Source organism: Phyllostomus discolor, chromosome 3, assembly GCF_004126475.2.
Source record: "Phyllostomus discolor isolate MPI-MPIP mPhyDis1 chromosome 3, mPhyDis1.pri.v3, whole genome shotgun sequence".
Classification (NCBI taxonomy): domain Eukaryota; kingdom Metazoa; phylum Chordata; class Mammalia; order Chiroptera; family Phyllostomidae; genus Phyllostomus; species Phyllostomus discolor.
In genome coordinates this window covers 213,852,108-213,868,775 of record NC_040905.2, presented here as the reverse complement: position 1 = coordinate 213,868,775, position 16,668 = coordinate 213,852,108, and the positions used below count along the sequence as shown (strand labels likewise).

Here is a 16,668-nt window from a genome sequence, read left to right as displayed (position 1 = left end):
GGCGACACAGAGCAGGGCGTCGGGTCCCACGTGCATGTCCAGGGGTGCGCCGCGCCCTCCAGTGCCCGATGCCCTTGGGTGGCCCAGAGGACGAGGTTCTGGGAGACTCTGGAGAACGGGACCTGGACCTGCCCAACCCAGGCCGCCCGGCCCAAAAGCCTGTGGGATCCACCACCGGGAGGCCTGACAGCCCGGTGCCCCCTGCCGCCGGCCGCCAGCCATGTGGGGGGCTCTCCTGCAGCCCCTCACGTCCTCCAGGACGCAACCCCGTGGCCCCGGGCGGGGGGGTCTCACTGCTGCCCCTGTCGGTCCCCCTCCAGCCCCCGGGGCCGGGGCCGCTTCTGCTCGGACCTTTCCACATCTGTCCCCAGGCCCCTGGCAGTGCCTGGGGCACAGCCGCCCCCTCGCCCCCTCTCTCCACCACCGGCTCTCTCACTCCACGCCCCTGTGCTGGCCGCAGGGCCGCGGTGATGGGCGGGGCCGGCAGCCCCACCCCGTGCCGAACAGCCACGGGGGGTGGGGGGCGGGGGGGCAGTCCCACGACACCCGTGATTCACACACCGGCGCTCGCCGGCCAGGGCCCTTGGCTGGGGGTGAGCCCCCCCTCTGTGTGCGGTCCAGGGGGCGGGGCCGGTGGCCTTCCGTTTCTTCCGTCTGTCCGTCTTCCGCCCGCTGCGTCTCTGCGGGCCTGCCAGGCCTCGGGCGGCAGCGGGCACCACCCACCGGGCCGGGGGAGGGCTGGCACATTCTTCAGAGTTCACGGTCACACAAAGACACAGTCTCTCCTCCCTGAGGCACCGAGTGCCTACTCACAGTGCGTCACTGCAGATGTTCAAGGACGGAAAGTTGGGTGCTGGCTGGTGACATCACTGTGTCCCTGTGGCTGGGTTCTTAGTCTCTCCAGAGAGAGGAACAGGAGGAGGGAGAATGGAGGGGGAGGGAGGGAGGGAGGGAGGGTGGAAGCGAGTGAGTCAGGTGCCTGAGGGGAGGGGACTGAGGTCAGAGCAGGAGGCAATCACGGAGGACTTCTTGGAAGTGGCAGCGCGTGTCAAGTCCACTTTTCACAGAGAAGGACTGAGGTGGTGGGACTGACACCCAAGGCTCTCAGGGCCATAGCACCCAGCTACGGGAAGGCCCCGCGGTGTGAGGAGAACCAGGGCAACCGGCCGGCTGCCCGGGGAGGATCCGAATTCAGACCAGGCCCGCTCTCGGCTAGATGATGTCAAGGGTTTGGGAGCCGTGGAGACAGGGGAGCAGGCCTGCCACTCACACCCCTGCTCCCCGTCTGTCCCCCAGCAGCAAGACCCCCTACGCTGTGCCCCTGGGCAAAGCATCGCCGACTCTGCCGCCCAGAAACGCGCCCCGCGCCCCCCCCACCCCGACACCGTGCCCACTCCCTCTGCAGCAGCCGTGGCGCCAGCTGGAGCCTGCGGGGGAGCGGAGCAGCAGCCAGGGAGCGAGTGTCTACACACAGGGCCTATTTGGGGACCGTCTTTTATTTTTAGCCTGAAAGTGGTCCACCCTCTGGCACTGCAGAGGCGGCCCCCTGGGCCAGGCCCCCCGCAGCAGGGTCTCCTGGCTCACCGGTCACCTGGGAGAGCAGCCTGGGGTCTCCCTCAGCCCACCCCCACGAACGGGGCAGCACGGGGCCCACCCCATCAGCTGTGGGGGCACAGGATGGGCCAGTCCCCCGGTGGTCAGCCCAACGCCTGCCCCGGGGTGGGGGGGCGCCTGACCGGCTTTCTGGCTGCAGGGCCGGGGGCCGCTTTCCGACAGCTCTTCTGGGGCAGCTCTGAGGGGACACGGCCAGTCTGCTTCGACCCCCACTGACGAGGCCCATGAGCCATTAGCGCCGATGAAGAGAGCCAGGCCGGCAGGGCGTTTGGCCCGAGGCGTGAGCTGGTGGGAGGGTCAGTGGGACAATTCGATTCTCCGCCAGACAAATGCGATTACCGCGGCAGCCTGGGCCCGCCCCCCGCCCAGGGCCAGGGCATAAATGTCCCGGTGGGACGGCCGCGCTCACCCCGCCCGCCATGCAGGTGCCCAGCCCCAGTGCGCGCGAGGCCGCCTCCCTGTACGGCACCATGGTGGCCGTCTTCCTGGTCATCCTGGTGGCCGCGCTGCAGGGCTCGGCCCCCTCCGAGAGCCCCTGGCCCTACCGCGTCCCCCTGGACCCCGAGGGCGCCCTGGAGCTGGCCTGGAACGTCAGCTACCCACAGGAGATGGTCCACTTCCAGCTCCTGGTGCGGCAGCTCGGGGCCGGCGTGCTGTTCGGGATGTCGGACCGCGGCCAGCTGCAGAACGCCGACCTGGTCGTGGTCTGGACGGACGGGGCCACCACCTATTTCGGGGTGAGTCTCCCTGCCCCCCTCCCCGAGCCTGCCCCCACCCCGCCCCCTCTGCTGGCCTTCCTCCTCTTCTCCCCGGCTCTCCTTGACCCTGTGTCCCGAGCCTGGGCGCCGTGGGGACGCCGATTCGAGGAGAAAATGAGACGGAGACGCCCTCCGTGGTCCCGGACGGCACACCCCACACAGCAGGGCCCCCCGTGCCCCAGGGCCATGGGAAGGACGCACATGCCACGTGGGTGCCCACGGCTCCGCTGCCGCCTCCCCCTCCCCCCCCCCCCCCCCCCGGTGGCTGTGGGCCCCACACTCTCCAAGGGCCTTGTGCGCACGTATGACCCAGCACGGCACCCAGCACAGCACACACTCCGGGCCCGGGACGTGGCCCCAGCAGCCCGAGTGCTGCACACGCAGGCGCACACACCCCGGTGTGCCGAGAACCCGAGGAGCGGAGCTCTGGGCCCCTGGCCGTCAAGTCCAAGCTGTAGAGGGTGGACGGGGGGGGGGGGGGGGCACTTCATGTCCCACCAGCACATCTCTGGGGGCTTGACGGAGAGAAAGGAGGTCCCGGGGTGGGGGCCCTGCACCTGCCCCAGGCACACGCCACCCCCCCAGGTGGGCCTGGCCACCGGGACCTCTCTGAGCACAAACCCCAGCTCTCCACGCAGACAGACACCGGGAGGTTAACCGTCCTGAACCTGGAAGGTTCTCCCTCCATCTGGGAACTGAGCGGCTCCAACCCGGTTCCGTGGAGGCGGGGGTCGGGGGGCCGGCCCGCGGGAGCGGAGCTGACCCAGGCGACCAGCCGACTCTGGCCTCCATGCCCACCTCGGGGGGGGTGGGCAGAGTGTACCCCCACAGTTCTCGGGGTTTTCTTGAGCTGACCCGAGCCGACAACGGCCCCCGACAGTGTCCCCTCTGATCCCGGTGACGACATGACCGGGCTGCACCATGCGGGTCCTGGCTGAGGGCGGGGCTGCGGGAACACCGGGCCCTCTGCTTGGGGCCGCCCAGGTAGGACAGGCCGGAGCCGCCTGGAGGGGGCAGCCCTGGGCAGCCTCCTTGGAGGCAGCTGTCCCTCTGGCAGCTGAGAAAAGAGCCGGCACCCCCCCCCCCCCGCCGGCCCCGCCCGCCGGCCCACCGCGGTTCATTTGCACAACAGATTCCTATGCAAACAGATGTCAGCCTCCCTCCTCTCCCTTAAGCCGTATGCTCAGCAAATACATTCTCCATCTCCAGCAAACTTTACAGGCGAGTGTCGCGGGCACACTTTCTGCCTCCGTGTAAAGTCGGTCCCTCCGAGAACCGGCACGGCCCCCCTCCCCACCCCCCCATCAGCACGTCCCTCCGGGGGGCGTGTCTGCAAAGCCCCGGGCGGGCGGGCTCTTCCTTCTCAGAAGACGAAGAAAACTCACGTCAGCCCTGGAAGCAAGCCAAGGCCCGGGGCGTTCCTGAGTGGGGACCCAGCGAGGCCTGCTGGCTGGGGAGGGGTGGCTCCTTCCAGCTGCCCCTCCAGGGGACCTCGGGTGCCCCCCTTCCCCCCTCGGGCGGGAAGCAGCGGCGGGGGTAGTGGAGGGCAGGGCCAGCCCCATCTGCCTGACCTCCCGGGAGAATGCGTGAGGTTCGGTGCTGCCCCGGGCCTCCTGGGTTCACCCTCTCCAGCGCGGCTGGGACCGGGCGAGGGGAGCCAGAGGCTTCAGGTGCAGCGTTTAAGGCAGGGCTCGCTGCAGGGGCGTGTGAGTGCAGGGCGGGGGCCTGAGCTGAGCGCGCCCTCAAGCCCCTGGCGGTCTCTCTCTCTCTCGCTCCCCCCAGTACAGCCCCCCTCCCCGAGACCCCCCTCCATGGCCCCAGGCACCCTGAGGAACCCCCGTCCGCAGACCAGTAGGAGCCGTATCCGTCCAAGGCCCCCCCCCCCCGAGCCGTGGCGCCGGCTTAGCCAGACAGAGGTTGGAGGTCGGGGACTGGGCGAGGCGGAGCAGCCGGGACCCCCGCTGGCCTGCACCAGCCCTGCCTCGGGGTCGCTGAGGGCATGAGGCCGGCGGTGCCGTCCCCAGGCAGACCCGGACAGGGGGCGAGAGCCCCCACCCGCCCGGGACCCCGGACCCTCCGGCCGGCGCGTCCTGTGGAGCCACGTGCCCTGGGGCTGTGACCCCGCGCTCGGGCCTCCCTCGGCTCGCGGGGCTCCAAGGCCTTCCTCGGCTCCGCAGGACGCCTGGAGTGACCAGCAGGGGAAGGTCCACCTGGACACCCAGCAGGACTACCAGCTGCTGCAGGCCCAGAGGACCCCCAAGGGCCTGTCCCTGCTCTTCCGGAGGCCCTTCAGCACCTGCGACCCGAAGGACTACCTCATCGAGGTGGGTGGCCCCCAAGCCTGGGGTGGCCTGGGCTGCATGCGGGGAGCACTCTCGCACCCGGGGCGGCATCCCCGGGCCCAGGAGCACGGACGGGAAGCCAAGGGGGCACCCAGAGGCGTGGGGCGAGGACCAGGCAGGGGGAGGCCTCCCCTGCTGCCAGCCTGTCCTCCCCCAGGACACACAGGGGACCTGCTCCCGGACGAGGCCTCCCCTTCCCCGGCCTTGCACACTGGGTGGGACCCGAGGGATCTCGTCCCCAATGCTTTCTCCTCATGGGCCCTCGCCTCCGGGTGGAATTCTGGAAAGATCCCTGGAGCCCTGACTCCCCACCTTGGCCCTGCTGCCCGCCTGCTCCGAGGCCAGAGGCGGATCCCGTCCTCCCCTGGCCTCAGTTTACCCACCTGTGAGGTGCAGAGCGGGTGGGACGGCCCAGAAGGCCTGCGAAGCTCTGTCTAGGAGTTCCCAGCTGCAGGGGGTCCCGCAGACTTCTCACGGTGTTCCAGGACCCCCGTCAGGGAGAAACGACCCCCAGGAAGACAGGACCCTTCTAACTCTCTAGTGCAGTTTGCCGTCGTAACCTGCCGTCACCGCTGTGGTGTGGCAGTGGCACGGGCCGGTGGTACGCCCGAGGAGGACAGGGAGGCCCCACGGGAAGTGTGCGGGGCCGGCAGGGGACCCTCCCAAGGGTCCCCCGGGGCCCCCGTGCACGTGGCTCAGCGCCCTGTCTCGGTGCAGGACGACACGGTCCACCTGGTGTACGGGTTCCTGGAGCGGCCGCTGCCGTCGCTGGAGGCCCTCAACACCTCGGGCCTGCGCACCGGGCTGCAGAGGGTGCAGCTGCTGAAGACCGACATCCCCAGGCCGGCCCTGCCCGCCGACACCAAGGCCAGGGAGATCCGCGTGCCCGACGTGACCGTGCCCCCCGAGACCACCACCTACTGGTGCCACATGGCCCTGCTTCCCGAGGGCTTCTCCCAGCACCACATCGTCATGGTACGTGGGGGGGGGGCCCTGCCGCCCCGGGGCGCCGTCCGTGGTCCCGGTTCAGCCCGGCACCCTGCCCCCAGGCGCCCTGGCCGACCTGCAGCCGCCAGGGCGAGCTGACCTCTTGGCCCCGCTCACTGTCCCCTCCCCCGGCCTCTGCACCCCAGGCAGGCAGCTGCTGTCTGAGCTCCGCACCTGCCCCTGGGGCTGGAACGGCTGTCTGTCTGTCTGTCTGTCTGGCCGCCTCCCCCTTCATTAACAGGCAGCTCACCTCAGAACTCGCTCACCCTAAACCCCGCCCTGGCGGTGGGACTGTCCCATCCACGTCCCCTGCCCCCGCTCCAGCCGGGGGCGGTGGTCCGGGTCCCCGCTCCGGCACTGCTGCCTCACCCGCACGGCCCTGGGCGTCAGCACCCCGGAGCCCAGCAGAGGGCTCGAAGCTCAGCGGGCCGTGCGGGCGAGCGCCCGGCGTCCTCCAGCAGGGACCGGCCGGCCGGGCTCACGGCTGCGTCTGGTCCCCGGGCTCAGGCCCAGCCCCGGGGCGGCCTCTGTGCCCTCGTGCAGACAGACCCTGCCTGCCACGTTCACTCGGGGACAGTCCTGTCCTGCACCCCACCCCCTTCAGGAAATGGCCCTCGTTCCCTTCCCTCGGTGGCTCTCCCTGGGCTTCTGGAAGATTCTACCTGGTTCCAGGCGGGAGGCTCCACCCTCAAACTCCGGAGCCCCAGAAGCACGCCTGGAACTCACCCGCCCTGACGCCCCCATTGTGCAGATGGGCAGGCCGAGGCCCTCGGGGCGGGGGTGGGGGGTGTGGGGCCAGGCCCTCCACGGGGCAGGGAGCCCCGGAGTCAGCACTCGCCCCCCCCCCCCGCCCCCCACAGTACGAGCCGGTCATCACCGCGGGCAACGAGGCCCTGGTGCACCACATGGAGGTCTTCCAGTGCTCCGTGGGGGTGGAGGAGTCCCACTACAGCGGGCCCTGCGACTCCAAGATGAAGCCCGAGCGGCTCAACCACTGCCGCCACGTGCTGGCCGCCTGGGCCCTGGGCGCCGAGGTGTGTGTCCCCGCCTCCCCCGGACTCTTGGGGGGCCTCGGTCCCACACCCGTCTGTGTCCCCCACTGCTCTGCTCGAGGGGCCCAGTTCCCCCCAGCTGCCCACAGACCCCCACTTTTTGAGCCCTGGAGGCCGTGGAGATACTTTCTAGCCTTTGCTACTTTCCTATAAAAATGCAAAAGCCCCGGGCCTGCGTCCTTCTTCCCAGGACGGCCCTCAGGCCCCGGCTGGACTTGGTGGGGGGGGGGTGCACACAGGGGTCCCCGGGCTGGCAGGTGGCGGGTCAGTTCCCTGGGCTGCGTCCCTGGGGCTTCCCTCGGTTTCCCCCAGGCGCACCTCCCTCTGGGGGGGCGCCGGCAGGGGCTCGGGTGGTGGGCCAGCGACGCGCTGTCCGCCAGCGGGGGAGCTGCCTCACCGACACCGGCCCCGTGGCTCTGCCCCCACTGTCCTGGGGGGTGCCACCCGGGACGCCCTCAGACACCCCCCCACCTGCCAGTTGGGCCTGCGTGTCGCCTGATGCCCAGCCCCCCTCCTGCAGCCCTTTTACTACCCGGAGGAAGCCGGCCTTGCCTTTGGGGGCCCCGGGTCCTCCCGGTTCCTCCGCCTGGAGGTCCACTACCACAACCCGCTGAAGATCCGAGGTAAGGCTCCCCCAGGGCCTCCCCGCAGGCCCGCCCCGTCCCCCCGCCGCCCCTCCCACTTGCCAGGCTGGGTCAGGAAGACAGTTGGGGCTTCCGGTCCGCTCCGGGGTCCTCCCGAAGCCCCAAGTCCCGTGTGGCCCGTCGCATCCCGGTCCCTCTCCTGTCTCTTGCCCTCTGTCCGTCCCCCGACTGCAGCAGGCTTCCCGGGCAGGGCCCTGCCAGGCCGGCTCAGCACCGTGGCCGCGGCGCTGTGCCAGCTGCCAGCCCCTAGGAAAGGCCGTGGAGGTTTCTGCGTGCCCATTGTGCAGGTGGGGAAGGGAAGGCCCAGAGGGAAGGAACCCCACAGAGCGAGCAGGGACTCCTGGAGCCGGGGAGTCTGGCCTTGACCGAGCCCGCCCGTGAGCCTAGCGGGGCTGGTCTGACCCCAGGGCTGTGAGGAGCCATGAGGGGCTGGGTCGGTCTGAGGAACCGCTGCCCGCCCGCCCTCCCCCCCCCCCCCATGCTCCTGCTGGGGGAAGGGCGTCCGAGGCGGCCGTGCAGGATTGCTCGGTGGTGGGTCCTGCGTGGGTGTGGGTGGGGTGGTGTCCGTGCTGTTGAGTCTGCTGCCCAGACACAGGCCTCGGGCCCCTGGGCGTGAGGCGGCATGGCGGCGGCGGCATCCTCCCGTGTAGGGTGCCGGACCTTAGGTCCAGCAAGGTGACAAGCCCCGCTGCGGCCGCCAGCCAGGAACTGAGAGCGCCAGGCCACGCGTTGGCTCTGGGGTGCGCGTCCTGGGTGCAGCGTGGGGCGGGAAGCGAGCTGGGTCCCCGGCGCCTGAGGGTGCACAGTCAGTGGACACCACATCAGAGATGGGGGCCATCGTCCTGTTTCGCCGGCATCTCCCCGCCAGGGAGCCCCACAGCCTGCGGCCCCCACCTGCTCTCTCCCCTCGGGGGCACTCAGCTCGTGCAAGCGAGGGGCAGAGATGGTGCCAGGGAGATTACCAGCGGCAGGCTGGGTCCCTCGCTGCGTGACCCTGCATGGGTGACCGCCCTGCTGTGCTTGCTCACCGCCCCCCTCAGCGCTTTGGAGGCTGCGAAAGCTCACGCTCCTAGGGCTCACACGTGGAGGTCGGCGCTCGCCCCGCGTGACCCAGGCGGCTCCCGCTGGCCGTGCACCCCTCTCTCCCAACGCGGGAATTGCCTGGGGTACCCACAGAGGGGGACGGAAGTCAGCCCCGGCCTTAGCTGGAGACGGGACTTATCGCCCCCTTAAAACCCGGGAGCCACAGGTCCCCTGAGCGCCGGGCCAGCCCGTCTCTCCCCGACCGCGTGGCTGGGCGGGCGGACCAGACGCGAGGGCGCGCCTGCCGGCCCGCAGATGGGAGGTGGGCGGCGTCTCCATAAATATCAGAATTCCTCGGTTGTTTTGTTATTTAATCCCCGTCCCCACAGGAGCCAGTTGCATCTCCTCTTTATTATTATCCTCTGATGCAATCAGCCCGGAGATACGGAGGCCGCCTTGGGACCTGGCAGGGGGTGGGGGCAGGGGGGTGGGAGGAGACATTCTTGGCTCCACCCCCAAGCAAGGGAGCCGGGAGCCACGCCCCCCAGCCACACCCTGGGCTGCGATCCCGGCTCGTCAATTTCCGGGCCTGCGACCTTGGGACGTGCGGGCTCGTCTGATCAGGCTCTGAGCCTCAGTTTCCCCATCTGTAAATGGGGGACGATGATTCCTTGGTTACCCGGACTCTCCACCCATCCCCTGTTCCCTTTCTTCTCCCCGGGACTCTCCCACTGCTCTGCCCCGGGGTCCTCAGGACCCCGCCACTGACCCATCCCACGCAGGGGTGGGGCGGGGGGAAGGCCGCCGGAAGCCACCTGGCCCTGTAGCCGTGCCTGCGGGTGGCAGCGTCCCCAGGCGGCCCAGGGAGCTCCGTGGCCTCTCCAATCAGCACCTTTGGCAGAAGCCAGCCGGCGAGACTGGGCCGCGGTGCGAGAAGCCCCGAGGTCTCCTTAGGAAGGGTCCTTGGCGCGGAGCCGAGGCCCCCAGCATGCTGTTGACCGCGGGGGCCCCGGGCCTAGTGGGAGCCCCTCAGGGCTGCCCTCCTCCGGGGTCCCCATGCCTGCTCCGGTCTGTCCTGAGAGGGGCGCTCCGTGGGCGCCCTGGGTGTGCCCCCGTCCTGCAGGACAGCGGCCACGGGAATCCGGTGGGTGACCTCCAAAGCCGGCACCTGAAGTTCCTTGTCTACTTCCACAGACAGACGCCCCCTCCGTCCCTCCCCAGGCTGCGAGGGGTCGAGGCCCCCCAGAGGGGGTCTGTGGGCGGGCGGAGTTCCAGGCCTCCTCCTGGCCCAAACCACCCCTCACAGGCCCCCAGGCCGGTTCCAGCTCAGACCCCTGGACCGAGGGGGGCAGCACTGAAGCCAGCGGGTGGCTTTGGAGCCCCCGACACTGCAGGCATCGCCCTGCCCTGACCCCACAGCGCTCTTTGCCCCCTGCCTCCCACTCAGTATCCGCACAAACACCCCAGTGGGTGTGGCGGGGTGTGGGTACCCGCTAGAGGGCCACTGCCCGGTGTAGACAGGTGTGGGGACCCAGAGGCACGCACGCAGGTAGGCGGGCAGGAGCAGGGGTGACGCGCCGCCTCCAGCCCGAGGGCAGCTGGGGCCAGTGCGCCCGGGGGCAGGAGAGGCCGTGGCCCACCTCCGCCCCCTCCTCTCAGGCCGGAGGGACTCCTCGGGCATCCGCCTGCACTACACGGCCACTCTGCGGCGCTTCCACGCGGGCATCATGGAGCTGGGCCTGGTGTACACGCCCGTGATGGCCATCCCCCCCAAGGAGACGGCGTTCGTCCTCACCGGCTACTGCACCGACAACTGCACCCAGACGGTGAGTGCGGCCCGGGCCCGGGTTGGTTCCCCCCTGCGGCCCTGCAGGGGGCTGCGGCTCCCCCTCCACCCCGGCACCACGTGCCTCCAGGCACCGCCTACCGGCGGATGCACACATGCGCACTGCGCTCCAGCGACGGCAGGCGCCTGCTCGCTCTGCGTTCTGCTCCCGTGGCCCTGACCCCCGGCGTTGCGATCGGAAACAGGCGTCCAGCCTAGGAGCAGGCGGGACCCGCAGTGCCCACGGCAAACTCGGGCGGTGCGGCTGGCCACCACGGCCCCGCCCAGCGCTCTCCCCCTCCTCCCCAGGGGGCCGGTTAGCGGCACTTCACGGTGCTCCCAGACGCCACGCCGTGGCACGTACGCCACGCCCCCACACGCGGCGTGTTTAAAAACAATCCAACCGAGAGGTGGACGTGTGACCTGGGACTTGCCTTTCAACCGCTGCCTAGCGTGGCCCAGCCTGGTTCTCACCATGGACGTCCCCTGGGGCGGACCGGCCGAGGCCAGCACTCTCCCCGGGGCACAGAACGCTGGGGAGCCGGGTTCTCAGAGCCGTGCAAGGGCCCGTGCAAAGGCGCGGCCGCACCCAGAGCAGAGTGGGCGACCCAGTTCCGGGAGGAGTGGGCGTGACCCCCAAGTCCCGTGCCCTGGGTGCCTGCGTGCCTCCCCCAGTCCCGGCCTGGCCGAGCTGTCCCTGGGGATCGGTGTCCGGTTGCTGCCCATGGTCCCTGCCGGGGAGAGGGCTGCGGGGCGGTCCTTGTGCACTTGGGGGGACGTCTCAGCGGGGAGGTGGCCGGCCACGCAGCTGCTACACACAGCTGGTCCGGTCACTGAAATGCAGAGTGGGCTGCTGGCCCTTGGGGCTCAAGAGGGGGCCCAGGGGACGCCGTCTGCCCCCGAGCCGGCCTCTGGGCTCCAGGGCGGGCCGCTGCCGGGGAGGGCAGGCTCTTTCAACACCGGCGTGTCTCTCCGGGCAGCTCGCCTGCTTGCCGCTCCAGTCTTTCTGACCAGGATTCAGCTGGCAGGAGACAGGCGAGGCCCAGGGGTGCAGGCGTCAGTCTGGGGGGCCCACGGTCAGTACTGCCAGCCTGGGGAGGGCAGCGCTGACCCCGCCCCGCCCCGCAGGCCCTGCCCCCCTCCGGGATACACATCTTCGCCTCGCAGCTCCACACGCACCTGACGGGGAGAAAGGTGGTCACGGTGCTGGCCCGGGACGGCCGGGAGAGGGCCATCGTGAACAGGGACAACCACTACAGCCCTCACTTCCAGGTGGGGGCCCGCCTGCCCTGCTCTCTCCCCACGGCCACGGGAACGCCCCCGTCCCGGGGCCCTGTCCTGGGCGAGGCCCACACACCTGGTGGGGTGCGCGGTGGCCAGCCCTTCCCCTCGGCGTCTACTCCCAGGGCGTGACCCGTGGTCTGGCCGACGGTGGGACCTGGGGGACCCAGGCAGCCCGGTGGTCGCATCTGTCTGGGGACCCACCTTCTCATTCCAACCCCTCCTGGCAAAAGTCAGCTGGGGCCAGACCTGGCTCCCCCAGGGGGCTGGGACAGACTTCCGGCCCAGAGGGCTGGGGAGATTCCGGAGCCGGGTCTGCGGCCACCTGGAGCCCCCCTCCCCTCACCCTCCCCTCACCCTCACCCTCGCCCTGCCCTCCCAGGAGATCCGCATGCTGAAGAAGAGGGTGTCTGTGTACCCGGTGAGTGCCCGCTTGAGCGGAGGGGCGGTCCCGGGTCGGGGGAGGCAGACAGCTCTGGGGTGTGGGGGGTGCTGTGCAAGGGTCTCCCCACGTCCGTGCGGGGCAGGGCCAGGCTGTCGCGTAGTGAGGGTCACTGGGGGGGGGTCGGGACCAGACATCGCCCGGGGTGAGGTGCGTCTGTCCGCCCGGCCAGCCGGCCACAGAGCCCGAGAGCTGTAGCGAGAGATGAGGGTGTGGCGGTTGCCGGTGCCACTTCAGATCAGGCAGAAGGGGAGCCCCCGGCCACCCAGGACTCGCCCAAGGGCCCTGAGGGCTGTGATGGGTCAACTAGTCTGCAGGGTCACCGGCCGGCCTGCCCGGGCCCGGCCGTGCCCTGAGGGACCCCAGAAGCTGAGGAGTCCCCCCTCCCTGGGGACACTCAGCGTGCGCCTCTCAGGTATAGGGCTCAGGGGCCGCGGCTGGGCTCCGCACACAGCGATGGATGGACGCCCGCACGGTGGCCCACGGGGACAGGCCCAGGGCACCCGCTGCCCCAGGTGGGCGGGCGCTGATGGGCGTCTGCTGGCTCCGCAGGGGGACGTGCTCATCACTTCCTGCACCTACAACACGGAGGACAGGACGCTGGCCACCGTGGTACGTGGCCCTGACCTCTCCCCGCCGCCCGACCCTGGGGCTCCTGCGGCCTGGGGCTTCCACCTGGGGGCTGTCCCCACGTCCAGGAGGACGCGGCGTCCTCGCCCAGAGTGTGGGCTGTGGAGGGCTGGGTGCCTCCCTCGGGCGTTCGACACGCAGTGTGGCCACAGAGAGAGTGCAGGGCCCACCGGGCTCCGGTCGGCGAATGAATGAATGAATGAATGATTGATTGATTGAGCGCATGGACGGAACGGAGCGCCCAGGCCGGCGCTGACACCCTCCCCGCCCCGCAGGGCGGCCTGGGCATCCAGGAGGAGATGTGTGTCAACTACGTGCACTACTACCCGCGGACGGAGCTGGAGCTGTGCAAGAGCGCGGTGGACCCCGGCTTCCTGCGGAAGTACTTCTGCATGGTGGACAGGTGGTGGCCCTGGGGAGCCCTCCGGGCCTGGGCTCCAGGGGGGGGGGGGGGGGCGGGGCCGGCCTCGGGACCCCAGGCCCCCAGGGCGGGAGGCGAGGCATCCAGGCCGGGCTCCCGGAGCAGGGCGAGCACCCCTCTGCTGCCCCCCCGAGGCGCCCGTGGCCGGCGTCACCCGTGGGTTTGGCCGGAGAAGCACCCTCTACCCAGCCCCGGGCGGCCGTCCCGGCCCCCCTGAGGTGGCAGAGGGAGGCTGGTAGCCGTCGGGGCGCGGAGACAGGGCTGAGTCCGCCTGCGGAGCCGGTGCCCCGGCGGGGGGGCACTCTGGGGACCCCGGCCCGTCTGCGGCGGGTGCCCCCGTGCCCTGCAGGGCTCCCCCTCCCCGGGGCACAGCCCAGACGGCTGTTGCTTCCCCCCTCCCCGCCAGCTTCAACAGCGAGGACGCCTGCGCCTGCCCCCAGGCCTCGGGCCCCGAGCAGCTCTGGGCCCCCGAGCGGTTCGGCGCGGTGCCCTGGGACTCCTTCAGCCGGGACACGCTCCGGGCCCTGTACGGCGGCGCGCCCATCTCCATGCACTGCAACAAGTCCTCCGCCGTCCGCTTCCAGGTGCGCCGCCCTGCAGGGGCGCGGGGGGCACCCTCGGGCCCCCACAGCTGCGGCCCTGGCCCCGGCCCTGGGCGTGCACACTGGCCCCGGGCCCCGGAGGACCCCTGGGCGGGGTGACAGGGCTCCCCTCCAGGGAGCCGGCAAGAGCACTCACATGAAACTGGGAGAGAAGCCGGTGGAGAGAGCCTGGCCCAGACAGACAGACAGCCCGGAAGAGGGAGAGGCAGATAGCGCCCACATGGGCGGGCGGGCAGGCGGGCAGGCAGGCTCCCGTCTCTGGCGATATCGCGTCTCGGGGCGCACCAGGGTGCTGTGAGCGGGGTGCCAGCGCCCTCCCCCGGAGCCTAAAAATAACTCGGGCGGGAGGGGCCCGTGAGACACCCAACCGTCTGACACCCGGAGCCGCTTCCCTCCCCGTCTCGGACCAGGGACGCCCAGAGCTGAGGGGGGCGGGGGGGAGGGGGAGGACGGCTCTGCAGGGTCCCTGGGGGCCTCTGGGAGCCGGGTTGATGGCTCACCGAAGGGTTCCGGCCGCAGGGAGAGGCGGATGCAGGCCCGGGAGGGTGGCAAGGGGCGGCCGTGGCGGCCACCACGGCGTGTGGTGCCACCTGGGGTGGGGATGGATGGCTAATACCAGCCGGCCCCTGGGGGGCTCTGCCAGCTTCTTCTGGGTGGGAGGCGGGCAGGGAGTAGGAGGGGCCGGGATGGCCTCCCAGGGAGGACCCCTAAGCAGCCACTGGGGGTGGGGGAGGGTAAGTTTGGTTGGGGACCAGGTGAGTTTGAGGACAGGGCCCCAGGAGGTCGTCGGGAACGGTGGCAGGGGAGGTGGTGCCCTGTTTTGCTCCCCTGGCCTCAGTTTACCTTGCGGTGCCTTCCTTGCAGGGGGAGTGGGAGCTGCAGCCCCTGCCGAAAATCACCTCCCGGCTGGAGAAGCCCGCCCCTCGGTGCCCGGCCCGCCCCAGCACGTGCCCCGCCCGCCCCACCGTGGTCGTCATGGATGGGGGCAAAGGCTGAGCGGCAGGCTGCCCCCTCGCCGCCCCTCCACGCCACCCCCGTGGGCTCGCACCGGCTCTGTGCACCCCCCCTGCCCGAGACCGCAGTGCAGACCCCAGCATCCTCCCCTGCCCGGCCCTAGCGTTCCCCGAGAGCCCCCGCTCCCCAGTCCCTGCCCGTGTCTCTGCAGGCACCAGTGCTCCCTCCGGGGTGCGAGCCTCGGGGTGGACCTCGGGGCGCACTCCGCCCACCCTGCTGCACCCCAGGTTCCCGCCGTGCCGACAGCGCTCGGGCCGAGCGCCGGGTGCCAGCGCTGCGGAAACTGGCCCCCACAGAGCGGCTTTCTCGTCCCGGTGGGCGGCCCCCCGCCCACGGAGGCAGGACCGCCACTTAGCTAGTTAGCGACTCGCCTCGCAAATGGCTCCGTTGCAGGGTAAATAGATACTTTCGCCCACTCGGAGCGGAACCGTCCCAGCCGCTCGCGACAGCGGAGATCCGGGCTCGGGCCTGGGCGCCAGCTCCCCGGGGAGATGGGGGGGTCTCCCCAAGCTCCTCTCTGCCCTCCCTGGCCCCAGCACACCTGCCTCTGAAGCGTGGGGGCCTCTTGGTGCGGGCGTGACTCCGACGGCCCCTGGCGCCCCCCACCCCTCGGTGTTCTCATCTGTAAAATGGGCGGAGGCTGTGCCAGTTCACGAGACAATAAAGCTCACACCCGGGGTGGCCTTGCTCTCTCCAGAGAAGGCCTCGGCTGAGTCTGTCCCCGTGGGCCCCGGGCCCCTGCCGGTCCCTCCTCCCGCCCCTCGGAGACGTGTGTCCCCCCCCCCCCCCCCCGTGAGGCGCAGCTGGGCTCTCAGCGTCCCCGGGGAGTGACGGATAGGCTCCGTCCAGCCAGCTCAGCAAAACGCGGCTCAGCCCTGGGGAGAGAGGGGGTGATGGATGGGCCGGTGAGGGCCCGCCGACACCCCGGCGGGTGCCCACGGGGATGGATTGGCCGCCCGCCCCCTGGGCCGCCGCATTACCACGGGGACGAGCGGGCCCCGCACTGCGAGGAGTAAATCACGGCTTCCCACGCGGCAAGCCGCAGGGCGGGGTGGCTGTGGGGCGCTGGGCCTGGAGGCTGCAGCGCCGGCCCTCGGTCACCTTGACAGCCTCGGACGGCAAGGGAGGGGAGGGGAGGCCCCTCCCTGCGAGGGGCAGGCCTGGGAGGGGGGCTGGGCCTCGGTCTGCAGCCCAGGAGAAGACCCCTCCCAGGATCACCCCGGTCAGCCTGGAGCTCTGCAGGCCTCATACCACCGGGCCCTCGCTGGCCACTGTCACTCTGTCCCCAAACACCCGAGAGGCACCTGTGGTCCCACCAAAGGGAATCGAGGGTCTCGGAGCGGAAACGGCTCCCCCAGGCCCCCCCGAGGATGAGCAGTGACTGGAAATCTCACCCAGGCCCAGAACCTTCCGCCGCCCCCAGTGGCCCCTGCCCTATGCTCTCTCCAGTTGGTCATTGGCTCCCTCCTGAGGGAGGCCTGCGGGGCCCCTCCCGTGAGGCCACCGAGTGCGCCCCGGGCCACCCAGCCCGCGGCTCAGACAGCCCCACCCGCCCGGACTGTCTCACCCGGCGTCTGTGATAAAGCCGCCCCCCCACATGCTGGCTCTGGGGTAACACCCATTACACCCCCCCACACACTGTCTCTGCTCCCCCACACGATGGGGAAACTGAGGCTTGGAGAGCCAACGCCCAGTGCTGAGGCCAGTGGAGGGAGCCACGGGTCCCAGGAGTGGCCCCAGGTTCAAATTAGACAGCAGGCGCCTTCCCAGCCCGGTGAGGGTGGAGCACCCACACCTGCGGGGGGGCACTCGGCTGCCCGGAGACCGGCTGTCAGGGCCGGGGGCCACCTGGGCCTAGCCACTCTCGCCGTGCTCCTGGCCCACCCACCTCCTGCAGGGCTGGGTGGTGGGAAGAGCAGGGTGAGGGTCTGGGGTCCCCTTCCTCCCTCCGCCGCGGGACCCTGGCCTCCGCCTCCCTCCCGTGCTCCGTAGCTGCGTGTGGCACGTGGCTGCCGTTCCGGACCGCGAGGATG

At 70.9% G+C, this 16,668-nt stretch overlaps 1 protein-coding gene across 1 annotated transcript; it reads left to right on the top strand.

Annotated features, from left to right (window-relative positions):
- Positions 1 to 1,004: 1,004 nt before the first annotated feature.
- On the top strand, positions 1,005 to 14,681 carry DBH (dopamine beta-hydroxylase). Its single transcript, XM_028526658.2, has 12 exons — positions 1,005 to 2,351; positions 4,550 to 4,696; positions 5,432 to 5,689; positions 6,562 to 6,735; positions 7,274 to 7,376; positions 10,080 to 10,246; positions 11,374 to 11,517; positions 11,909 to 11,947; positions 12,521 to 12,580; positions 12,874 to 13,001; positions 13,426 to 13,603; positions 14,486 to 14,681. Exons 1-12 carry the CDS (start codon positions 1,944 to 1,946, stop codon positions 14,615 to 14,617), a joined length of 1,938 nt encoding a protein of 645 aa, XP_028382459.2. The 5' UTR covers positions 1,005 to 1,943; the 3' UTR covers positions 14,618 to 14,681.
- Positions 14,682 to 16,668: the final 1,987 nt, after the last annotated feature.